Genomic DNA, 26,844 nt, shown 5'->3' with positions numbered 1-26,844 from the left:
AGAACCTCACGGAGTAATTTCTGCATCAAAGTCATAACTTCAAGCTGAACTCTTGAATAGCCTTTACATGCCAGTCTGCATTAAAGATTACAGATAGCACGCCTAGGTATGTTCTTTGACTTCATTCTGAGTCTAAACTCCTCTTTGACCTGCTGCCTGAAGCCAAATGCTGATGAATTGTTTGTAATTGTATTCTTAACCTACAAACTACAGAGGAAGGAGCAGTACTCAGACCTTTCAGATGAGGTTAAGCTAAGGAAATACCCCACTTGAGGTGCATTTCTTTGGCTCTGTCCTGTGTCCCCTAAAGTGTGCTTAGGCTCCTTGGAAAGCACAGGATTCATTATGGCTGTCCTGGTTGCTGTGAGCAGGGGTAGGATTTGTACTCAGTTTGACCTTAGATACCAAGTGTTGACCTCTTGCATTACCCAGAGCTGTGAGAGAAGAGCAGCTCCTGTATGATCATTATCTATTTGTTGGACCACAGGGGCACTGTACTTTTGTCTAGACTGCACATAATTTTCATTGCAAGGGCAATGGAAGGAACTGACAATTTTTCCTTTACAAGAAGCAGAACTCAATTTGTGAGTAAGAAAAACACATAAGCTGTAGCAAGGATCTTTTTTATACATCTGCAATCTATAAGGAGGGGGGTATGGGAGGTAAAAAGAAGAAAAAAACTTTATTCAGAAAATTTGATACGGGTAGTAGCTTTAAAATGTCCAAGCAATGTTTTGAAAAGCTAACCTGTCTTCTGAGAAAAGGTACCTTATCAAAGGGAAAAAGAACATATTGTTTCTTAACTTCGGATGACCTTTGAAAAAGAAATGTGTGAAATACTAAGAGCACAGGTTTAGGAAAGATTTGAGTGTTTTTCTGTGTTTGCTTAGCTTGTTAGGCTATGTCTTTGATATACAAGAGAATGAATCTATCAAGTATTTTTCCTTTTCCTTCCTTTCTTTCTTGCTTATCCTTCCCAAGTTTTCACTATCATGTTCCCACTCAAAAGGAATTCTGCAGCCAAAATCAGCCTCTGGGGCTTTTTTTTTTCCTTTTCCATGAGTCAGCATCTGAAAGCAGGTTAACTTTCATGCAGCTGGCTGTATCCTTGTAATCATGGGGTTTTTATCCTCTATCTCTTGGCATCAGTTTGGGAAGACACAGGGAGAGGTATTGTTCCAGATGACAAAATAGACACAAAGAGAAAGAGAAGTAAAGAGGATAAAGCCTGTTAAAGAGAAGTGCAGGAAGTGTGTTCCCCCAGCAGTCTTTGGTAGTTTTAAAATCCTGAACGATGCAGTTCCTCCAAGGCAAGAGAAGTTAATTAATGCCATCAGTTTATGATGTGGACAATCATTTTATCCCGCATAGCCCAATTGCCACGTTTCAAACAAGCATGGAGGTCTGTCCAGAGCCTCCCAAGCAGGGGACAAGGAAGCCATGGCACAAAAATGGGTGGTGCAGGAGCAGTGCAGCCTCAGCCTTGCAATCAGAGCCAAGGTGAGGTGGGACACCCTGAGTCCCTCAGCATGAGCACATGCATTGCACCCCCAAGGAAGGTTCAAGGTAAACCAGCGTACATCTGTGCTCACTTGAAATGTTCCACAGGGTAATTTTTTTTTGTGAGTAGTTTTGGTTTCAGTCGCCTCCTTGGCTGCTAGTCTGTGAACAAAACAGATTCCTTGGGTTTGGGGGAGATCTCTCTCTGGGTCATGTTTGTGTTGCTGTGCAGGCTTGTGGAACAGGCTGAAGCTAGTTCAGGAGAGCGTGCTGGCTGTGGCTCAGGAGGGTGCTGGGGCTCTCAGTGCACAGGCAGTTTCTGCTGACCTGCCACTGCATGCTGACATTCATGGCTGTTATTGTCATTCTCACCAGGAAGCGACAGATTTTTATGCAAGGTGCCAGGTCATTAAGTAACTCTGTCTTGGTTCAGTACCTTCATTTGTATGCAGTAGTGGTTGGGTACTGTTACAGGAAAAAGGTTTATGAATTAATGACATTGAAAAGAACCTTCTAAAGGAACTGTAATACACTGTACATTTTATTTTTCATTTTAATTCTGAGTCCCACTGATCCTTTAACACTTTCCTCCTATACTTTTCCTCAAGCTGTATCCTTTGTACAGGACTACTGTGATTTATATAGTTGTGTAATTTATATAGGACTACAAACTTGAAATGGTGATATCTGCACACAATCACTCCATTTAAATAATTGAAATAATTACAGGTCTTCTCTTCAAAAATCATATCTTTCCATATAAGAATTCTGGCTGTAGAAATCAAAGGACAGTAACAGAAGTTATTCTGCTACTTTTTCTGGAATATCAATGAGACTTTTTAAGAGTTTCTATGATATTAAAAGCCTGCCATTTTTAAAAGACAGATTGGGCACTGGGTTGATCAAGCTGAGCACTTCCTGCATCTAGTTGCTGTTGAGAGAGTAGAAACAGTTCTGAGCAGATCCAGACTGAGGAAAAGTGTTTGAAGATGGAACAGGAGCTGTCGTGGAATTTTTAGCCTGGTGTGAAAAGAGGTAACCTAGCAAGGTTTTAATGAGGACAAAATTCCAGCTCTACCATTTGTAGGACTAGTCTAACATTTCATCTTGTGCTAATGGCCTCTTTGGGTAGAGGCATTGCCACAGATCCTTTTCATTCGGGAGTAACTTCAATTTTCATCCTAGATAACCTGCAGCTTCTCAAAATATGCAATAAATGGTGCCTGTCTCTTCCCCAGTGGCCTGAGAAACAGCAGGGGAAAGGTACTTGCTGCCACCAGCCTCTAACAAAACTTATGGCAAAATTTTATCATAATGGGAAAGAAGATTTTGCTTTTAAAATGGTATTGGTTTTGCAAGATAAGTGAGTAGAATACTTTATTGGTGTAGTACAAAACATAAGTTTATCTGAGCAATTACAATGGCTGAAAAAGGAGTAGGTGTGTCTAATGTTTACTTGACCTTTTTTTTTTCCTACTTGAAAATCTGCAGCATTCAAATGAAAATAATACGTTTTTCATCTTTCTATTGGATTAGAGAGTAGACACTGTTTGTATCTCAAACATTTTATTTACAGTTCAGTGAAATTTTTCATTTTAAACATTTTTTCAGCATTAATTCAGACTTAGAATTTAAAAAAATTTCATATGTATAAGTGAGTTTTATAACTTGCTTTGAAATCATTGCAAACTGTTTTAGTTACAAAATTGCACTATATCTTTTCAAACAAAAATTTGATTGTGACAATTGAGATAATTGCTTCAAAAGCCCCACCTCTTCCCTTTTCTTTTCTTAAATTACAAACCACGGTATTCCAAAGGAGATACATAGGCTTTGTAAAATGAAACGTAACAAAAGAGCTGAAATTATCACTTCAAATCTTCCTTTGTGTGAAAGTATATGACTGACTTACATCACAGGTTATAATGTTGTCCTGAGAAATCCGAAGCACTCATGAACTGGAAATAGATTTGTAACCAGCTTTCCTATTCTACACTTTGCTGTTTCTTGAACCACTTCATAGCATTAGTTCATCACTTGCTATCATTTTGAGGAAATGTTATTCAACTCATGTAGTTTACATCACTCTGTTTCCACTCTCATTGAGTTGGTGAAAAGCTTTAAAAATTGTAAGGTGTCCTCTTACAAAATTATTGGAAAGTTGTGAGGACCATTCATACAGAGCAAGAATGTCAGCCAATATATTTGAGCTGAAAATAATTACAGTCATTTACACCCCTTCAGAATGTGATTTTCTGTTGTTTAATGTCTCTTAACATATTTATCCTGCTTATGTCAGACTTCAATTGGAAATCACTTTGGGTAAATAGAACAAGTAATTTTTTTCAGTAGCCAAAAGATACCTTTGTTTCAGGAAAAGAAGAGCTAGTGTAATCTTCCAATCTGAAGTCTGACTTGATCAAAAAAAACTTGGGAGCTTCCATAATGAGGTTGATTCACATATTTTCAGGTCAGATATATTGAATTCAAGACTAAACAGATGATTTGGGCTTCCCCCCCCCTCCCCCTTTGCTTATCTTTCCCTTATTTGCCAGCCTAATAGCCTAACAAACTCAGCAAAAGGCCTTCAGATCTGGCTGGCTTGTTCTGCATTAATATCATTGAGAAATCTGTGATAAAAATGACTGACACTGAAATTTGAATAGGGGAAAGGAAATATGTCTGATATTGATACCTTACTGCTATCTATACCAACTTCTTGAAATTAATGGGAACAAATAACAGGTAAATAATTGACAAAAGTTGTTTTATGAGAAGGGGAACTAGTAATCAGGTTTATTATGTATTTATGCCCTTTGTACTTTACTATTTTCCACTGTTTCATCTTATGCTCTATGACCTCTCCAAAGACTAAGAAATATTTAGGAAAACTGAATATATAACCTGAAGGCTGTGCCATCTCATTTGGTTCTGTTGTAGCTCAACATCAGATTCAGAGAGAGAGTTAGCAAAGCTTAAAGCACACAGGGGCATCAGAGGGATCTACAATAGTGAAAATTAAACAAGCGTGTCTTATTAAGGCTTTAGAAGGCTAATACAATGTAAGTAGACTAGAAAAACGTTTGCCATTTGTGAAATGTACCTCAGTGCATGTGCAGTCCCATCAGCAATCAGTAGGGCTGCTCAAGTTAATAATTTAGAATCTGACTTCAGATTAGATGGCAGAATACCACTTCGCAAATTTTTAATCAGGAGTTTAAATTTTTTTTTTTTAATGTTTGGCATATTTATTATATTTATAGTACACATATAGTGTATTTAATCATAACCTGTTGCTTCAAGTAAAAGCAGTATTTAAGATGTTTCATGTGTCTTCATGCCCCTCAAGCTCATGGTTGAAATGGTTTCCTCCCAAGGTCATGAGGATCTTTTATTTAGTATTTATGATTTTTTTTTAATTGAAGCCTGAGTTAATTCTACTGATATATGGTTAAGAGAAGATTCTTTCATGTGGACCTCCTCCTGCCATGTCTTTCCTTTGTTGAAGCTCTGCAGATGTATTTCACATTAATGAGCATCTGAAACACATCTGAGTTTTGCTTTTTTTTAGCAAGCTGGAAAAAAATTGATCATTTTTCTTGGATCATATCCATTAGTTCATTTCCCTTGAGCTGTTCTTTCAACTGTGGAAGGATAATGTTTAATTTCAAATAAAAATATTATAAGCAGAACAGGTTTCACAATTTATAAAATAGTTTTTGTTAAACATATGTTTTGTAAAAATATTTCTGACGTGACTGAACTGCTGGTCTGTTATTAAAATGTGATATTTTGGAAACAGTGACATTTCCACATGGTCTTTCACATAGGCTCTGTGTTTGTAACCAGTGGCTGCTTCTATAAATGGTATGCCCAGCACAGGAGGGTGAGTTCACACATCCTTTTCTGTACACACACACACACACTGGCCAGTGAACTATAAATGGAACAAAAGGATGAACTCCAATGGGCACTAGCCACTTTGCAAGATAAGTAAGTGTCGATGAGTTAGAACTTTGGTGATATGCCTGAAGTAGTTTAAATAGAGCCTCTATGACATATGTTTTTCTTGCTATTTTTAGAAGCCCAGCTCCAGTGAGACCTGAAACTACACCAACAACTGTCCCTGCAGAAAAGCAGGAGGTTAAAGCTCCCCGTGTGAGGAAGTTAACAAGGCAGTACAGTTTGTGAGTAACATACAGCATTATCTTTTTGGTTTTGCCTACTACAGCTGAAAATGAAGGGGGATGCTAATTATTGCTCTAGCTGTGCCTTCTGAAAGTCATGAGTGCAATTACATGATAATGATCTTATGCCGATACCATTCCTTTCATCACTGAGAATCTTCATGCTTTTAATACAAAATGAATTTGCCTTTCCTCTGCAGTGGCTAACCCTTTGAATTGCAGGCCATCCACCTTTTCCCAAGCTTATGGATTAGGAATTAAAAACCTCTTTACCACATGAAATGTCAAAGACCTGGTGTGAGCTGGAACAAGCTGCTCTGTTGGCTTCATTACAACCCCATTTTCAAAATGAGGAAAACATTCTTTAGTTGTTGGGGCATCAAGCTGTGCTGCGAGCCATTGCCTCTCAGAGAGTGCACCCTCCCTCTCTGTGATTTGTCACAGGAAGAAATTGCTGAGCCTGCTACAGCTACAGCCAGCAAAACGAACTCTCTTAGTCCTGGAAAGAGGGATCTGTGCCTAGAGGGCTTTGGCATCCCATTTACACATATTTCATTCCACTTGTAAGTCTCTAGAGATGTGAGGTACTGAGCAGAAGTGAAAGTCAATGTTGATTTGTCCTCCCATGAAAAGACAGACAAGGCCACCAGAAATTAAAGGGAAAAAGGAATAATGTCAGCATAAACTTATAAACTTAAGTACAAGGTTACCAATGCTATTATAAAGGAAAAAAATATGTATGCTTTCTGTGTGGAATGGCAACTGTTAGTCCATCCAGGATTTCAGCATTCTAATGTGAATAAATATATTTCTTGTCTCTTAAAAAGGATTCTAATAAATATCAATATGTTGGGGCTTTTTGTTTCACCGTTAAAAACGTTGTGTTTGTAACAATCTGCATTACCAAAACTGAAAAATTATTTAGGACAAGAAACAGAGGAACTAGTCAAATTGAAGCTAGGAGGAAAACGAGCTATTGGCCAAACTGGTATTTGTCCAAGAGGGCAAGACTGGCATGTGGAAACACACAATCACTTTTTGATTGATGAGGTTTTGATGAATAGTTTTGAACATGTCTTGCTCCCATGTGGATTTTTAGTTGTCCAGGATAAGGTGTGAGGAACAGCAGATGTGCACATCTACCCACAGGGGCCACCTATACTGTGGCCATGTGTAGGGCCAAGGACTCCCTAGTGAAAAATATGGGCCCTAATTTTTTTTTTTTTTTTTTTTTTTGCTTTTGTGAACTCAAATTCTGTTCACTTTAAATTATCTTGTATCTGGAATGCAAACATGGGAAATGTGAAGAAACAGCGAAGGATTATTGTGAAAGTAATAACAGTAAAGGCCATTTCTCAGTCTTGCAGCTCGTGTGCTCATGGCTAGATGGCTGCTAAATCAACCCTAACTCTTATTTTTCCACTCCCTTGTATACACCAGAGGAACTTGACTCAGAAAGAATGGGGAGGGTGCCAGTGAATTCCTGCTGAGAGTGGAGACCAAGGACTGGGAAAATGTCCTCTACATGTTTCTGAAAGAGAGATTAACTAGGTCAACAGCTCAGCTCTGGGCTTGTTACATTAATAAAATGTCTATTCAACAGGTCCAAAATATTTCACAATTTCTTTCCAGCATAAAACCTGTGTACTGTGCCTGCTATGGTGCTGAATTCTATCCCTAACAAGAAGGAATAAATAATGAAGTTTGAAAAAGATAATATTAATCACCAAAATCTTACATCATAATTAAAAAACAATGCTAGGTAACCCAGCATAAAGTTGCATAACCTGTATGTCATGTAGTTTTGAAGGTTTTTGTGTTGTCCAGGCATGCTGCCTTCAAGTGGCACTAAATCAAGTGTAGTTCTGTTCTGGAAGTATCTGGCAAGGCAGATACATGCAGTCAAGCTGGCATGGCAGCCTTCTGTGCACAGTGAGTACCTAATTGGTAGTTAAAATTAGTGCTGTTTTATGAGCAGAAGTAATTTTTCTCATTATTTTTCACTGTGCATTAAGCTGTCAATCTGTAGTCTTTTCACACATCATTCCCAGTAATAAGGCTTCTGTAGGCCAAATTATGACTCTGTTTACCTCCATCCAAATGCAATTAACAACTGGAAGCATCCTGACTCAGGGCTGACTGATCCCAGTGATCTGTAGTCAATAGGGTTCTGCAAAAGTAAATGAAGGTGTAACATTCTTTACTGGCTTCCATTTAGTAGTAATAGTAGGTGAGATAGAAAGAGTTCAGATTGATGGCCTAAAGCCCAGGGTAGGCAGGCACCCTCATCTTAAATAAAATGTTTTCTCTGTAAATGGAATAAATGGGACAGGAAAAAGATACCCTCACAAGAATGTTTTTAAAGAGACCCTTTTTGGAGTCAATCAAATTCCTTTAAGTACAGTTTGAAAATAGAAGCATAGACTAGCTCCATAATGGGTGTCAAACCTAGCGTGTCTGAAGCCAATGAAGCAGTCAGATCCATGGATGGATGTCACCATATCTGTTCTTATCAAGGCTGCCAGCCTCCATGGAAAGGAATAAACATTAAAGTGGAGTAATATCCAGTCCGTTCACTCACGCATATATACATAATCCATAGAAACACTACTTGCACCTAATAACCATAAGATTTCCATTTGCAGATGAGAAGTACCTAACCAATCCATTTTTAAGGAATCTTTAAAGCTTGAAAACAAAATCTAATTTATTTGGAAAGGTAGCTGCTTTTTAGAGGAAAGAGTAAATGGAGCTTCACTTCAAAGCACCACAGCAGACATAGAGGTTACCAGTGCTTCCTCTGACACAAGTGCAGTCAGAACTCCAGTGGCATTTTTAATGAGAAAATCTGTCTGTTTTTATCAATGGCAGTGATGAAGATGACCTTCCTCCTGCACTGGCAGCAGCAGCAGCAGCATCAACACCTGTGTCTTCAGCCTCTCCCGGGTCGCAGAAAACGTGCACGCCACAAACATCGGAAGGACAAGCACAGGTTTCGCCTGGTGGCAAGGTAACACACAAAGGGATGAGCTCTTGTCACTTGGGAGAGGGTTCAGGAAGGATAGGAGGGAGTTGGGAGTAAAAGGTTTTCCCTAGATGGAATAATTCTACATTTAAAAGCAGTTTTTAATGCGGAGTTGTAGTGATATGTTTAACTTGTTGTGTAAGGAAGTATTGAGAGCCTGCTCCAAGACCCAGATAAAATCCATAACAGCTTTTCCTCAGCATTAGTGGGCAGTGGATCAAGATTACTCACATGGATTTTAAAGGTGTGTAATTATGTTTTTTATCTTTCCTGAGTAGCCACACCTGAAAAGCGTGGTGTGAAATTTAAAATCCATTTGGCAATCTGTGCTTTAAGGAATTGAAAAACTGAACAAAAATAACAAAAAAAACCCCACAGAAATTAAATGGTTCTTTATTCCAATGCTGGGTTTCTTTTTTGCCTTTAGAGTTCCACAGATGCTGGGAGTACATTTGCTTTGGAGCCAGGTGACCTCCTGATGGATTTCACAGAGGCCACACCAATGGTAAATAGTTTTAGTTTGTAACCAGGAAAATGTAGAAGTTTTCAGTCATTTGTCTGCAGCTAAAATGAATGGGATACTATGCAGTGTTACAGAGTGCACAGGAATAAAGTAAATTTTCTTGATATTCAGTGATCCTGAGCTTCTGTCAAACTCAGCTCAGAATTTCTGAAAAACAGTCCACATCAATAAGTGTTATGGCTGATCTTCTGAATGCATTTATTGTTGGATAACTACTTATTTCTCTCTCCTATCTTTACACATTTCTCCACTGGTTTCACAAGCTTCTTTGTCTCTTCAACACAGATTCATAATGTAATCATAACTTTGCTTTTGGGATTTGTCTGAAAAGTTACTTCTTTTTGCCACAATTTTATTCAGAGCTTACCTAATAGCCAATCCCAAGACATGTACCTGCACTTTCATGTTTCATTAGCAGAGTTCTCTTCCTCACTTTCGACAAAGATGCCTAAAATGTGCTGATTATTAACTTATTTTTTTGGAGCTACATGATTTATATTTTTGCTTAAAAGCCAGTGAGAGATGCCGATCTGAAATTGAAATACCTCTTGACTTCAGTGATCTCAACTCTTTCATCTCAGATTCTCAGCAGATTTATTGCATAATCATATGATTCTTTACTTCCTCCAAGTCATCCTGCATTGCAAAAAATTTTAATGCCAGGTAGCTCCTCTCCTGTCCAAAGGCATTTTTGTTGTCTTCTAGAAACCAGAGTTAAAGCATGTAAAAAACATGACAAGGACAGCATTATATTTTGGGCATAAATGTTGTTGTATTGAGGTAATTCCATCCTGGGCATTACTTTCACTACATGGTTAGGTCCTAGTTTACAGTATTGGAAAGGTGCTGTGGGGTTGTGCCTTTTGCTTCTGAGACAATATTGTAGTTGTCTGTAAATAACTGCACTTGTGTCCTGTTACCACTGGATGAGAGCTGTGGGGATCCACAAGACACAGGCAGACTGAAACCGAAACTACCAGAAGGGAGGTTATAGGAAGATTGGTATCAGTCTCTTCCCAAGACAGAAGTGAGAGGAAAAGAAGAAACTGCCTTAAATTGCATATTAGTAACAGTTTGTTCACTGAAAGGTTTATAAAGCATTGGCACAGGCTGCCCAGGGAAGTGGTTGAGTCGACAGCCCTGGAGGTATTTAAAAGACTCGTAGATGTTGCCCTGAGGGACGTGGTTTAAGGGGGGGACTTGGCAGTGCTGGGTTGTGGTTGGACTTGATGATCTGGAGGGCCTTTTCCAACATAAGCAATTCCATTATTCTATCTAGGTTAGATTGTCCTTTTCTATATTAGTAGCACATTTGTGGCTAAATTGTAATTATCTGTTGGAATTTACAAATAGATTTCTTATTCTAAAAACCTACAATGTCTTACTGTGTTAATCAGAATTTAAGAAATGAGCCATGAAGACTTCAGCAACTGACCTGCTCTAGATAACATAAGTTTGGTTGTTTTGGTGGGGTTTTTTTTCCATTTAACAGAGGTCAGCAATACACATTTTTTCTTTTTCCAGATTAACATACAGGCTTTTTGCCCTAAATATTTAACCAAATTATGCTTTCCCCTTCCCTACCCCACCACCCACTGACATTATTTATCACACTGTATGTTCATGAACTAACCTTCCATTGACTTTCTTGGTTTTAATATTTTGGAGAGCAGTTACTGCCCAGCATCAATCAACCCTTTTTGTTTTGTTTAACATCTATAAAGGTCAGCTTGTTCTCTACAGAGCAGGTATTGTTTACAGACCTTTCTCTGCAGTTTCACTGACTACAGGCTGCTCTCAGCTGAGGTTTGAATGAAAAGTTTACTCTTCAGGGAGAGAGGCTCCAAGCAAAGACAAGCTAAGGGCAAATGTGTAGCTTTGAGACAGTCTGATTATTTAATAGTTCTGTTGTGATAGAATGTGCTGTCTGTTATTTGAGAGTCAAGGTAATGTGCAGCTTAGCATCCTGTTACTGTCAAGTCTGTGGTCATGTGCTGGTTTTGCATGCTGTGGCCTGGCCCTTGGGAATTTGGTTATTAATTGCACACATTTGTTTCACATTCAGTAACAGGTACAGTATCTGAAGGGGTCATTCATGTTGTCTTATTTGGGGTATTTGTCTGAGGTGATAGAGACAGAAGTTCAGGTTCCTGTGTAGTCAAGGTTTTTCTGCAGAGGGTTATTCCAACAGCTCTGTTGTCTTTGTTGTCTGGGCTAGAAAGACAAAGACACCTAAATTGGTCATCCAAAATTAGGTTTTGTAATTTGTTTTGGTCATGATGTACGCTGCCAAACTTCCCCAGTTCACTGGAGAGCTGTTCATTTGAATCAGCTTTAGATATCCTTCCTTCTTTTCTGTAACATTTTAACATTTTTGGTAGAGAGTGATTAATAGTCACTGAATGAGGTGCATGATCTTTGTTGTTCAGTGTCTAACCACTGATGTTTGCTGATGCCCTTGGGTTTTATCCATGTTTTGCTGCTGTTGCCAGCAAAACAGTGGAAGATATCAAATATAATAGAATATATTCTGCAAATTACACTTAGAAGTGGAGCTCAGAAAAATAAATTAACTTATAAAAATGTAAGGATTACTGAATGGAGTGAATTAATAGAAATCATCAAAGGTGCAATGCAGGGATGAGAGCAATCAAATTTGCCTACTCAGTCAGCCTGGAGGAGGCATTGTGATATATACAAGAAGCAGCTGAGCTCTAATGGTCACTTAGTCATCAATACTTAGACTGCCAGGGCAATTATGAGGCAGACTGATTTCAGGAAATCGTTTTGCAGGAAAAATAATGTACATTTACTAATGCAGATTGCCTAGAGGGAAAGGTATCCTTTTGTGCTCTGCAATCCTAAACCCCTGTGGTTTATGCACACTACTATTCATTTTTCAATTAGATCCTACAATTAATTGACTACAACATATTACTTGTTGTCCTTAAAACAATTATAGCATGAGTCTTCATCTTTTTTTATCCTTCTATTGTGACTTTTAGCACCATGTCCTTTTAGCTTGTATGTGAACAAAATTCAATCCCTCCTGCTTTTGTGTTTTGGAAAAAGCAAATGGATTTTAAAAAATGCAGCATCATATATAAAGAATTATTTTAATTAGGAGCATCCTTAATGACATATATTAGAATAAGCTCTGTCAGTGCAGTAGGCTCTTTCTCCTCCTGCACTCCCTCCTTGTGTTTCTAGCTTTTCTGGAACTGGAAATCACTGAGCTTTAAGCTATTCTGTTGTGGCCTATAATTGCTGTGGTTTCTGACATGTGTATGAATGCAGAGCTTTTCTTGTTTAGTTACAGAAAGCTCAGGCTTAAGGCACTGAATGAATGTAACAACTGCTACACCACACTGACAGTGCCTTCTCAACCAAGAGAGAACTCAGTGTGCACAAACTTCGGTTTGACCTAATGGAGTGGGACAAAAGAAATAAGAGTTCTACATACAACATGGCGGTATTCCTAAACTTAGACTAAGGTTTGTAATGCAAGGTGGATGGGCTAGAACTAAGTCATGATCACATCTAAAGAGGCATCAGAGAGCAGTAATTTACAGCTGGCTAGTACTTTCAAATTATAGGTTATCTCATGCTGTATCAAGTGAATAATTTTCTAGAGCTTCACCTGCCATCTATTGGTGGAAAATGGAAAGTAGAAAATTATTTGCCTATTTAAAGCTTGAGATAGAACGTTTAAAAGGTATAAATTACCGGTATGATAGTTTATGCTTTCAGTGAAATACAAGATATTTTTTATTAAGGGTTAGTTGGAAACAAGTATGTCTATTTTAGTGATAGCATTGCTAGGGTATGCAGTCATGCTCGTTCAAAGGGATCTCAGTCTGAAAGTGTACAGAATTTAAAGCATTATAATCTACTATTCTGGAAATAAAGGGAAGGTAACCAGGTCAAAAGTGAGTCAGCTCGGGGGGAAAATGGGAGAAGTTTTTGTATCTTGATGGAAGTGATAAAACATCCCCACAAACTCTCAGTAGATAGTGAGCAAGAGGTAATGAATGGAGCAAAATAAGTAATGTATCTTTCATTCTACTTCCATTTAATGCTTGTTTTATTAATAAAGAAGATTTAATTTAATTTTTACTTGCTAAATTTGCATGAAAACTTTGCAAGGTTGCAATAAGCCAAATAACAGAGTGGGAAGTGAATTCAGTAATTCCTGCCTTCATTTTGAAGAACTTTTTACTTTCTGTGCAGACCAGTTTTTCAGCGGAAGACAGGTAACCATATCAAACTCTAATACCTCCATAACCAGTCCTTTTGGCATTGAATTCTAAACGAGAGTGAATATAATGTAATTCAAGACTGATATTTGATAAGAACATTAGCATGTATCTACTATCTAACTGACTGAAAGTATAGATCAAGTATCTCTGCATGCCCCCAAGATCTTTGAAACAGCTCAGTCAGAGACAAATTTGTAAATGCTTTACTGATGGTGAACCACATACTGAAGAAAAAATAGGACTCTTGAAGACTGGGTGATATATTTCAGAATTGGAACCTTTCTACTTTTACATCTTCATCACAAAAACAACAACAAAAAGTTTCTTAGTATAAGATGAATTGGATGCAATAATTATGCAATGGATTCAAAGGGGAATATTAAAAACGCTATTTCCCAAGCCAGCTTCTTAATTAACAGCTTTTGCACACTCAAATTTACATGCAATGGCCAATTATGAGCAAAAGAATTTGAAAAAAACTCAGATTGTCTGTTACACATAGACATGAAAAGGAAAAGCGGCAAGCAGGATGTCGAATGCACCTTTATTCCCAGTTTCAAGTTCGTGCCCTTTAACTCCATATTAAACTGAGATAAAGCAAAGAACAGCAATTGCTAAAGCAAACAACATCAATACAAAAAACTTACAGCAACAGACAATAAATCTAGTTCCACGTGAACTCAAGGAATACTCTAAATTTACTCATATTGCAAAGGACCATTCTTTTCTGCTGCAAGAAAAGGGCACCAGCTGGATGGGAGCACATTGCAAAGAGGTTCACTGTAAGGCTCAGTGAAACTGAGCACCACACTGGGGATTTGCAGGAAGTGCTTGGGGCCCATCCAGCATAAGGCTCCTGGGAGCACACAGCTGGAAGCAAGCAGATGCAGGTTACCTGAGCATCATTTAGGTTATATAAGGCATGTCAGTAACTAGGGATGGAACTTAGAATATTTTAGAACAATCATAGTCTTTGGACAACCAGATAAATGGGTGAACACATAAAGAATTATAAATAGGACTTGTGACTAATATGTAGCTCTGCAAAGTACAGGGCTTTATTGGTGGATGCCAGTTTCATAAGCAGTCTGTTGAATTACTAACATGCAAGATAATGGAGTGTCAGGCTCAGAGACAGCCCCTTGAATCTTAGTTTAAAATTCACTAAATTACCTAAAACTCTTTGACTGCTATTTAGAGATTTGCTATTTACAGATTTTCTCTCATTCATCCATTATAGAAATAGTCAGTAAAGAAGCAAGAGAGAATTCTAAAAGATTAACTCTAAGCTTCTAAATTTATTTTTATTTTTCCTCTGTTTTAAGTGATTTAAATTCATTGGCCCAATGTATTTTTCCCCATTATCTGTATACTGAGAAGGACAACTTGGTGCACTCTAGATATATGATGGATGATTCAACACTTTTCTATTTCTTCAACTAATTGAAAGTGAATTCTCAAAAAAAAAAAAAAAAACAAACCCAAAATCCACAAAGTGCAATCCATTGCTGACTTTACACCTGTGGACTCCATGATAAATAGGGAATGATTTGTATATGAGCAAAAAAAGCTTCCAAAAATAGGGAATGGTGTTAAACAGAAAAAAAGTTGAGGCAGGTATCATAGAATTCAGTTATTTTAAATAATCAATGGTCCACTGGCTAACATTTTATAAAACCTGAGGTGAAGGTAACATCAGAACATAGTTTGGATCAAGAGGGCAGAATCTTTTCCCTGGAGAGGTGATAAATTCTGCCACATACAATTATTTTTTGTTGCCTTTTATGATTTTTCATATGCTGTCCTAACTATTCTCTAGCATTTCTTGCACCTGCTTCATGGTCATAGAAGTTATAAAATGTGCAAATGCCTATCAGTAAATCTGGTTTCTGCCAGATCGTGCAAGCAGAGCTGGTCCTGGAACTTAAAGCTTTGGCTGGACTCCATAGCAGTCCTGGGCAGATGGGATCTCATTTGAGAAGATATTTACACCAGAAGACTGGAGGATCCTGTAGAACCTGTGTGCCTGCAGAGATATAAAATGCTCTGTAGCTAATGACTGTGAGGTTGTTGCACAGTGGTGGGATGTTTGTTGCGCCTGTGGTTCAGTGGCCATTTCCAGATTGGCCTGTGGAGCTAGAGGACTGAGGTTGTGGTGTCACAGCTGCACGTGTAGGTGGGTGCTGGATGTTTTAATCTGCTCCAGCTTCCTTAGTGGGGCTGAACACTAACCCTACAAACAAAATTACTTAGCTTTAGGTCAAATAATCTCTGAAACCCTGGGGTTTCACAGATGGCTCTCCTGAGGACTATAGGAGTGATAAAGTACATTTACAGCGGTGTAGTTTCTGGAGTAGCACTCCAAAAGGAAGTACTACTGAAATTATTTTAAAGTTTGACCAGTTTACAGGAGGGGTTACAGGATGTGCTTGACTGCAGTAATGGTGACCTGAGGCCAACTGACAGGCAAGGTCCCAGGGAGTCTGCTCCCTGATGATGGAGAGCATCTGCCAAACACCACAGACTGGGCAGTCCAAGGCTGTCTGTGTGCTTCACTTTTTGTGCAATTAGTGCAGTAGTCACTTTTAGTCCAGAGCTTTTCTCAGTACCTCTGAAGTGATATAGATTGCCAACACTTCAGCAGCGTTTAGGAAGGTCAGAAAACTTGAGGGTCATGAACATTACTGAAGCTTAAAAAAAGAAAAAAAAAGAAAAAAAAGAAAAAAAAGAAAAAAGAAAAGAAAAGAAAAATAAGAAGAAAACTACCTGAAATCCTTTTTTCCTACCTCCTCAGAAAAAAATAAAGGATCATTCCATGCCAGTAGCAGCTTTCTCTTTTGCTTGAAATCAACATCAGAGTAAAAGAAAGGAATCAAGTAAATGCAAGCAAACAGATTTTAAACCAGCTGGCATCTACCACCTACAGCAAGCGGAGAAGGCAAATCTTTAGCAAAGCTTTTATAACCCATGAATTGTTGTAAATCAGGTCTGATGTGTTCAATCATACATCTTTTTTATTTAAGATTATTGCTTTACTTTTCAAGCAAATATGTTCCGTGTTCTGAGCAGCAGTAAGCAAGTGTAACGTCTGCCTAATAAGAATAAAAGTGAACAATACATAGACAATGCTTTCCAGACACAGAGTATAAATCACCATCTTTTTGTCCTGGCTGAGGCTCCTCTTCCAGTCAACAATAATCAATGTGATACAGGAATGCTCAGCTTCTGTGCAAAGACTGAAACCAGGTATATCTTTTTGCGTTTGCTCTTGATGAGACAAGTACAGTGATGAAGCTATTATGTCACAAAGACTTTTGATAAAGGCATATTGATCACCTTTTTTTGACCTGAGAAGTACATTATTCCTTTTGTCTCAGCAGCTGTGAAGTTCCTAATTTCTCTTCCTCACTGTGATTAGTGACAATTGCATTTAGACTTCAGTGAGTAACTATTGTGTGTTTGTTTTCTTTCCAACCATCTAATGAATTGATATATGTGTAATTCTAATTCACATTTTTCCAGTGTGATAACAAGTGTGATACTAACAGCTTGGCTGTTCAGTGAAATTTCAGTTGAATGTCTCCAGGCTTCAGCAGAAAATAGGAACATCTGCTTTCTGAAGCTTTTTTGACTGGCTGAGTGACTCAACTTGTAAAACCAGCAAAAAGATCAAGTAAACTTTCTTTTTATTTGCTACACAATTGAATATTCAGAACTGATAGGATTTTTTTTTTCTTCTTTGAAAAGTAAAATCTGGTTGTCTACATTTTCCTTTCAAAAGTCTGTATTGGAAAATATCCTTAACTGAATGTCAGAGAGTAGTAAGAAGGGTAGATAAAAAGATCAGACCAATTTGAAATTAAATAGTGGTTCATTTTCAAGTGATATTGGGTTATTAATTTCAATGAACTCACGTTTCCAACCAAAATGTCATTTCTGAATTAGGGACTAAAAACTGCACTGACAAAGTGCTGATTGAAGTCTTTTAAAATATATATTTTTAAATATAGAGAAAATTTAATCAGCACCATTTCTTTTGTAATACATTCAGGGCAATACACGTTCAATAAATAGGCATTTTCTGATGAGAATTCCTAAGCAGTAGCAGTCCTTTTTGATGAACCACAATTGGTACCTAAGCGACCAGAGATTTTCTCTTCTGGCCTGTTCTGCTTTTTGCTGTTATTCACAACAGTGGGTAAATTCTCTACTGAAGCATAATATATATTTAAATTTCTGTAGTCTGTCTACTAGCAAGCAAAACCAAAACAGAAATACAATCATTGACTTATGACTTTATGACTTATGACTATGACTTTATACAAAGCTTAGTGCAAATCTTATAACTCAGTGGAATAGCAATAGAAGAATAACCAGTAAGTCAAACTGATAAAATTGAAGTTTTCATAAACCTCAGCACATCTATGGAAATTCCACAGTTCTATGCCTTGTTCCAGACATTGTATGTCATGGAAGAAAATTGTGATTTAATTGTGGGAGAAAGAAAACAGGAGTTTCCTAATTCTAACTTATTAGCTATCATGGTAACTGGATTGCAAACCAATGACCTCAGTAGGTAGGGTTCCCTTCTGTTCATATCCCTTATATGACTTAAAAAAAAAAAAAAAAAAAAAAGCTAAACTGTTTTGAGCTGAGGAAGAAAAATTCTACAGAGTTAGATATTCTGTACAACCATTTTAAGCCTGATTAGTAGAAAGCAGTTCTTGCATACTTCTCAGAATTATTCCTTGGAACTTACCCACAAAACAATCACTATGGAAGAACTATGGATTTATGGTTTGCTTTATGGTATGATATTCTTCTCATTTTCAGTAAACCAAGACCAAATGCTTGTACTTTCTAGGAGATGCAGATGGTGAGGTCAGGAAAGTAAACCTCTATAAAACTCATTTAGCAAGTTAATGTCATTTATTGGTCTTTATCAAAAGGTTGACTAGAATCTTGCAAGTGCTCCAGTGCTGCAGAATGTCATTTGGCCTCTTCTGGCAAAGCACCAGCCAGGATGGATTGTGATGAAGGAGCTGGCCCTGCCATCTGGCATACACACCCAGCCATGTGCACAGGCTCTGCTGAGAGCCCTGTTGGCAGTGCAGGAGATGGGAAGTCATGTGCCAAGCACAGTGGGCTTCTGACCACCTGAATTTGTGTACAATTTGGCACTCATTTCATGCTGCAGCGAAGTTGAGCAAACTGTCAAAATTTATAACCATGAAGCTCAAGTGCTCACATACAGATAGAATCCATGTGTTTGCATCAGTGTCTGAGCTGCCCAGACTTCAGACAAAACTTGTTCCCTTCAAAATATCTGTGGTCAGGAAAGCCCATATTTGTGTGTGCCTCTAAAGCAATTTTGGCCTTCTCCTGTCTTGCTGCTACTGGTTTGGAGAAAGGGTTGAAGAAACTGTGCTTTCTCTTTTCTTCCTTACCATGAGCAGGGTGGTGAGGCAGTATGGATAAAGGCTTTTCTGTACATCTGCAGTGTGGCTCAAGTTGGGCACAGTTAGTTCCCAAGCTCATAGAAAGCACAGTCAAAAAGCTCCAGGCATAGGATTGCAAAAGAAACCCCAAAACCAAACCAAAAAACAAAACCAATAACAAATGAGAATGACACCCTGCTCTTACCCCTCTGCCAAGAAAAGAGAGTATCCTGGGTCTTAGCCTGCAGCTATCCCAGGGCTCTTGGGAAGAAATTTAAAAGTAAACACTGTAAGCCCCCTCGTCATTTCCAAGTTATGAAGTTGCCTGGACCAGTTTTTGCTCCTCTTGCATTTTAGAAGACTTCAGGGTTTTTCTGAACTGAAAGAGTAAACTGTAATCTTCCCAGGGACCACAACATCAGCAGAGGTTGCCAGACAATGGTGTTTTCACCTCCTCCATCTCCACATGGTGCTGGGAAGGGGTCTTTGAGGAAGTGGTGTTGGAAACATGCCTCACAGGAAATGTTCAGCCCCAGTTTGGGGGCTGTGAGCTCCTGTTGGGATGGACGGGAAGTTGGTGACTGGAGACCAGGATCTGCTTGTGACATTTTATTCATAGTGTATTTCTTCCCTTGAAGAGGTGCCACAAGCAGATCTCTGGGGAGAGGACTGACATTGTTTGGCCTCTCTCTCATTTCCATTTTACTTTTCCTGCTTCCTGTAACTTTATAATGCTCTTCAGTTGCTTTCACAGAGATGTCTTTAATAATGGATCCTCTCAAGCCTTAGCTCAATAAAGAAAATATGGGGAAGCAGAGCTCTGCTCAAATGAGAACGGCCTTCTGGCAGTTTCAACTGCTGTCATTCCTGAGCCAAGCAGAAGAGTTCTATACTTGTGCTCTTGGTCCAAAGGAGATATTTATTTTGTAATTAAGGATGGGCAAGAGTGAGTTATGTGCTAATAGCCCAAATTGATTTGGATTATCCCTTGGCTGGGACTAATCTCTTTAGCCTGGGACATATCTGAGTGCAGTGTCTCAGACTGGGAGACTGGCTTTTAGGGTAATATCCCTCAGACACAGAGGCCTCTGATGTGTTTCACCACACTGAATTGGCATAGTGTTACAATGCAGGTGTTTGAATCTGTATATGCCTAACGAGCTCTTGTGTTTGAACACAACTAGATTTTACTTGCAGTCAAGACAGAATCTTTGTGTTTATTTAATGCTTGATGGCTGGCAATATGAATGATTCATAGTCAAGGGAATGAGGTTATGAATAAATAGGTTTTTATTTATAACATTTATCACAAAACATTTACTAGATATGGGATTGAATTTGTTAATGCATGAATTTTAAACTAAGCAACACATTGCTTCTTATAGACTTTCAGCTTCTACTCCAGCTGGAGTTGATAGGATCAAATAGTTTTGTATCCACTACATTTAAAGAAGCAGTGCTCTGCTTCCTTGATGCATGTTGGAAAAGGTGACATATTATGGTGGGAAATTATTATTGTCTTATAGAAGTTTAATTCAGAGTAGATGTTTAGAGTAGAGAGGCAGTTGCAGCACAGCAGAGCAGTCAGCACTCTTATGTGTACTTGAGATCATAACTTGTGAGAAGTCACCAAAATTTGTAGGCACGTGCACAGATTAAGGCTGTGGTAGTCCCTGGGACTGGTCACATGCTGAAGTTGAAAATACACTCAAGTGTTCTTCTTTATAAATTTATAAATAGTGCACCAGTTTGTAATTTTAACACTTTTTCTGCAGCTCCACTGACTTTAATCTACCTGTGCTATTCTTTTCCTTTAACATAATGAACTGTATAAACTCCTGGGGATTTTATCAGAGCTCAATAGCCCAGAAAAATAGGACAGAAAATTGGTGCAAAGTATTTCTTACTATCCTGACATTCAAGGAGACTATGATGGGTTGAGTTTCTAGACACTTAAGGACTTTCAGCCAGCTTTTTCTCTTACACAAGTAGAGATTGATTACACTAGAGAGACAAACTATTTGTTTCTGTAGGACTAAGGTCAAGCAGTACACTGTTTGTGCCAATGTGTCATAACTTTTCAAGACAGGAATGTGATCCTGAGGGTTCCAAAAAAGGGTAGGTGTGTTACATGGTTATTAATCAGCCTTTGTGGGAATGTCCCTGGGTTCGAAGTCTCCGTGTTAATAAGTCTTGGTGAACTAACAGATATTGGGTCAGTGTCTATACTTAGAAATAATCAGGTGAGGTAAGGGTGAGTTTTTCCATCTGGTACAAAATACAGTCTGCTTGCTGGCAGTGAAATTGGGAAGTATATGTCTTACCTGGGGCATTCTCAACTGGCAGGAATCACAACACTCATTTCCTCCTCTTAATGTTATCCATCTTTAGTGACTTTCTTCTGTGAAAACAGCCTCCATCTGTCAAGATGCCACTTGATTTTGTTAGCTGTGCACGTGGTGTAGGCACCCACCACTGGATCACCGTTGATTTCATTGGTAAAAGCCAAGGGACAAGAAAGGTAACTTTGCATTAGCTGTTCCAGAAATGCAACTAATGCAGCAACTGTTGGAGAGCAATCATATACAGTGGGTACCTACTGCTTTCTGTTTGTTTCATTTCTGTGTTTTAAACAAAGACTAAGCAAGTCTTTAGTCTGCATTTTAGCCAACCCACCAAGACTGTGACATCATTTTGCCTTGCCACGTTTTCCTCAGGGGATGGTGACTGGGCTGACAGCCCATTCTGTGGTTATGTTCTGTTAAGCTTGCTCGCCTTCACAGCACCAGTGAAAGAGTTCTGAAAATCCCAAAGACTGTGAGAGCATGGACACCATCTTGTTTTGTCACATCTGAATTGTTCTTATTCTGTATTCTTTTAAAAATGTCTTCTCAAAAATATTCACAAGGCAAAGTTATGTCTTAAAAAATCCAGGATATTCATTTTCTTCCAATGTGCTGTAGAGATGCTGGACTGATTTAATAACACTATTACCATCATCCCTCATGCTCTCCCAATACCTCTGAAATCCCTTTGCTAGCAACCCATAATTACAGTCCTTAGAGTGAAAATCTAGGGTACTCGATCCCTAAAGGTAGCATAAAAAAGATACTATCACCAACAAAATTTGTAGGGCTGTCCTTGTAAATTGTTACAGAAGCTGACATGAAGATTCAGGCTTATACCCAGGGCATCTTAACTGCTGTGATTTAGGTAGACCTGCTTGCAAATAGTGTATAGTTTATACTGCAGCCACAAACTATTATGCAAGAAGTATTTGTGAAAGGCTAGAACTGCAGCAAATCCAAGCTTTAGCAGAAACAGAACCTTCTACATCTTCTACTCTCATGAACTCCCTTGACATCCGTTTGGGAGACAGAAGTCCCTGGAGCACAGTCAAGGAGCTGCATAGCCCCCTCCTGACAATGCCTCTGTGTTGGGTTGGATTGCACAGTGTCCCTCTAAGAGGGAGGAAAATACCTGATGGAGAGGAAAGTACAAGCAGCTGGTGAGACAGGAAGAAGGTGGTGTATGCTGCCAGGTCATGTTCCAGGACAGGTGGACTCAGCCTGCAGCAAGGGCCAAAGAAGGGCTGGTGTACATCAGTGAGCAAAGGAATGGCAAGCTCACCATTTGAGGGGCCCCAAGAGAACTTGTCTCATCAAAGATACTGTGGGATGAACATGGAGCTTTCAAAGTGGAGCTTTTTCAGTTCACCAGAAGGAATTGAGCGGTACCTGTGGGAATCGGTACTGCAGTACAGTGGTCCGGTGGAAACTCACACCAAATCAGATGATTCAAATATTTGAATGCCCTTATGTGGTTCTTAGGAATTAAAGAATATTCTTGGAAGTATTTCCTTGATCTCCAGACTCCCCTAGTTTTTTTTTGAGATGAGTAAGGGAGACCCAAATACCAGATGAAACTATGAGGTAGATTTTCCAGTGTTGTCTCCTCAGAGAGAGTGACAGGGCAGGGAGGTTCTGAACATGTAGCTTCTTCCTTCCTGGATTAGTAGTTTGAGCAGAAACCCATCCTCTTAAGAAACTTCTCATTTTGTCCTCAGGGTGTTTTCAATAGTACATTTTTGCAGAAGTTCCCTCTTTAATGAGTGTGAACAAAATCTGTCTGCTGACACCAACACCTGGAAATCAATTCAAAAACTAGAAAAAATCCTGCATCCCATGAAAAGAAGGTGGACTGTGATGCAATACATGTGGGATTTGCACCAAATGTGGTTCATCAGGGCATCAAGTTCACACAGCTTTTTCCAAGACTAATTAGTCAATAGTAGTTCTTATTTATGTTTCTGTCCTGTAGCAAGTTTGCTGCACTGTTTTGGTCTGATTTTCGCCCTGTGCATCCTGGCAGTGATTATGCCTACCTGTCATGGTGGTTATGTTGCCACACAAGAAGGACATGAACTGGGGTTGACATAATCCAAGTGTTGGATCATTTGAGCCTGAAACCACTCCCACTCAAAAGAATTTGTTTGTCCCTGTAGATATTGCATGGTAAAAAATTCCAGAAACTCTTTGGGTTTTTACATTTTCTGCCTCAGTATTCATTTCAGCCACTGAAATGGTATTACAGCAGACAAGGAGCTTTACTGAAAAATTGTGGAGCCTGGAATCTTCACACTGGTTTTGGAAACCAGGCCTAATGGTTAACTGGTATTTTTTAAGTCATGTCACATGTCAGGACAGGGAAATGCCATTGCAATATCCTCCAGACATCTCAACTGATATCCCTTTCTAATTTGATGAGTAGAAACAGGTCTCTGTGCTGTATAGATATGATGGTATTCAACTTACATTGTGTATAAAGCAATGAAATAAAGCAAAACAGAATATTCCTCTGGCTCTATGTGTATCCTGAGGGCCTTATTTATGACACTGCTTCAGGTGTTAGCAGCACTGCCTCTTCTTGCAGTACTGCATGGGAATCCAGTGAAGTGTTTGGCCTAAAGTCTGTCTTCCATCTGGTCAGTGTATAAAGAGACAGTGCAAACCCACTGAGATCACACTTCTTCACCATAATGTTACAAATGCCTCCTGTCAAGGGGCAGGGGATGGCAGTGAAGCAAAGTGTCAACAGCAGAAAATTTTACAGGACCTTTGTGGAAGGATAATTGTGCCAGGCCAGGGATATTCCAAAGGCAAGGGAACACATCCAAATTAAGCTCACTTCTCCCAAAGGTAGCATTTTTTTGCCGAAGCAAGGATATTTGTAATATTCCCTTCTGATAGAAATACCAAAATAGCTGATTTTATATCAATAAACTCAACAAAAGTACTCTTTCTTTATCTCCTTCCACTTCCATTTGTTTGTATGAGAAAGTAAGATGTTTTTCTCTTAACTCATCTAAAAAGTGTTTCAGGAATGTGCAATTGTTTTTACTGAGATTTGAAATTCCATCCAGAAGAACTCTTTGCACAAATGCAAAGAAAAGGGGAAGATTCTTCCTTTTGGCTTCTTCATTCTCCCTTTCTATATAAATGTCAAGAAAAATCAGTGCATTAATTCTTACTGGCTGTGGCAAAGATTCCTCCAAAATATTGGAGGAATCCACTCCAATGGACAGCAATAATGCAATAAGAATCTTTGAGTACTAGCAGAAAATAAAGAGGAATAAATTTTTGCTTTTTTTCCCATGAAAATTGATGTGACTGTTATATCTGACTGGTGTTTAGGTTTCTCACCTTAAAGATTTCTCAACCATTGGACGTCTCTTGAGACTATGCCAATCCTTTGGTTTTTTGGGTTATTTTTGAGAGCCAACTGTTCTTTTAAGCTTAGTAAATTCTCAACTTGCCAAGCTAAATATTCCAGACAAGGAGCTACCTGTCCAAAGTAGTTCTGCTACGGTACTGCTCCCTGACCTTTCAAGCAAGGGGCATTTCAGGTTATGAAACAAGCCCTCAGTATGTGAGATGCTGCTGGAATGTCAGCCTTCTTCCCTCCCCTTTCAAGCCATGCCTCTGCCACCTGACAGTTACTCATGGGGCTTGCCTTAAAGGTTGTTTTATGGCTGTGACTTTGGCTGCAAGACTCTTGGCATTCCTGCAGAGAGAGCAAGTGTGCTTGAAATCAGGTTTCGTACTTAAAAGCCTGTCTGTGCTGTTAAGGAGAGCACAGCTCTAACCTCTTGTTGCTCGTGCTATTTCTGTAGCCCCTGTGACACCAGTTAGTCCCTGCTGCTCTCATGGAAGAGCCTGACTGTACCAGAAAATGCTCATCTGAGTAGGGTGGATGAGATTGCTGCTCCATCTGCCAGGACAGGAATTGTACCCAGCTGTAGACTTTAAAGGTGTTACTTGTTTTGTTTCATACCAAAGCAGACAGCAAACCTCACCCTGGTCTATAGGAACTCCATGCACTGACAGCTACTGTGTTTCACTTCTCTGAGCAGCTAGAGTTCAGCTCGTGAGATCAACCTGTCCATGGAACTGCCCACTTCCTCTTCCCTCTCCTTTTCCTTTCATGTGTGCCTTCTCAGGTAAAGCCTGGAAGCTGCTGAGGGTCTCCAGATGCTGGAGGAACTGCTGCTTTGAAGTAGGTGGTGGAGTTGGCTGTGCCCTTCTTCTGTTCTCAGTTCCCAGGTGGCATCTTTCAACTGATGCTGCCATGACAGGGAGAAAAAAGCACCCTGGAAAAGTTAAGAGTCTGCTTCTTCCATGTGAGTTAGGAGATACTTAAAGGTATGGTATGTCTTCCTCCTAAGACAGGGAGAGAGGCTGTGTGGGGAAGGCATAACATTTAGGTTCTGCTCAGGGAGTTGTTTTGCTTTCTGAGCTATTCTGAGATTTTTGATTTCATGCAATAAACTCAACTCCAGTGCAAGGGTAAGGAAGAGACTCACCCATGATGCTGCTTTCCTTGTGTGGTGGGGTGGGAATCACAGGCTTTTCTTCCCCCTTCCAGGTCCTGGCAGCTGCTACTGCTGGCCATGGTGAACATGCAGGACAGTTAGGTCAAAGTTGGCAAAGTGTATTCCTGACTGAAGAGACCTTTCAAATTTCCAAATCAGGTTTCACATAAACCAGTTTTTAAAGTGATGCTTTCCACACTGTTGTCTCCCCATCCTGCATATCCTCTGTCTAAACAATAATCTTGAATATATATTTTTTTCTGCTATTGTATGGATTAGGATATTGTACCAACTTCCTACTCTGAAGAGCCAAGGCATTAATAGATAAGAACTTCTTGCCAGTGTTGAAGAGGCAACAACAGTGTTGTCTCTCTGCCTTGCCTATGGAAGCTGGCAGCAATAATTTAATCAAGGCCTGAGCCAAAACATAAACTCTGTTGCGCCTTTTGAGTAACAGTGGGCTGTTCTCAGAGGCAAAAAAATATGGGGGGAAGAGTAAATAGCAAAGGCTAAGTGGGATGGTTTGTTTGTCACTCTTAAATTGAACACAGCTATGGGGTTTTTTCCCCTCTGTTCCCTAATTTCTCTTTCCACTTTGTTTAAAAGGCCAGAAATTGAGTGGTTTATAATTCAGTGAGCCTTTAATTTCTCAACATTGTCCTATTCTCAAGATTAAAACAGCACAGCTCACTGAGAGAGGGACTCACACTGATAACTAAACCAGACTGACCATTTCTTGCCCTGTTTGGATGCATAGGCTGGCCTCACACACATCCACAGATTGCTGGTTTTGCAAGAGGGTATTCTGCATGGCTGTGAGTCACAGCATGTGATCAGGCTGACTCCTGTTATGTGCCTCTGCTCCCAAATCTCAGTGGAGTCTCCAGTATTCTGCATAATTTTTCTTTCCTGTGTTCAGTAACTGCTCTTCATTTCTGTAATGAGACTAACTGGCAAAATTGGAGAGATTTTAGCTGTGGGATATCAAACTCATATGGCACACGAGCAAAGAGCTTCCCAGCCCTGTTTGTCTTTGGCTCA

At 39.2% G+C, this 26,844-nt stretch overlaps 1 protein-coding gene across 2 annotated transcripts in view; it reads left to right on the top strand.

Moving 5' to 3' along the window:
• Nucleotides 1-26,844, top strand: part of EPB41L4B (erythrocyte membrane protein band 4.1 like 4B) — a 168,609-nt gene that overhangs the window by 129,888 nt on the left and 11,877 nt on the right. For both annotated transcript variants that reach the window (XM_058800164.1, XM_058800156.1), the window contains exons 20-22: nt 5,583-5,687; nt 8,559-8,697; nt 9,140-9,217. In XM_058800164.1, the coding sequence (XP_058656147.1) occupies nt 5,583-5,687; nt 8,559-8,697; nt 9,140-9,217 (322 nt within the window). The remainder of the gene's footprint in view (nt 1-5,582; nt 5,688-8,558; nt 8,698-9,139; nt 9,218-26,844) is intronic.

Source organism: Ammospiza caudacuta, chromosome 1, assembly GCF_027887145.1.
Source record: "Ammospiza caudacuta isolate bAmmCau1 chromosome 1, bAmmCau1.pri, whole genome shotgun sequence".
Lineage (NCBI taxonomy): Eukaryota > Metazoa > Chordata > Aves > Passeriformes > Passerellidae > Ammospiza > Ammospiza caudacuta.
The sequence above is the reverse complement of the archived record's forward strand: the minus strand, read 5'-3'. Positions and strand labels throughout refer to the sequence as shown.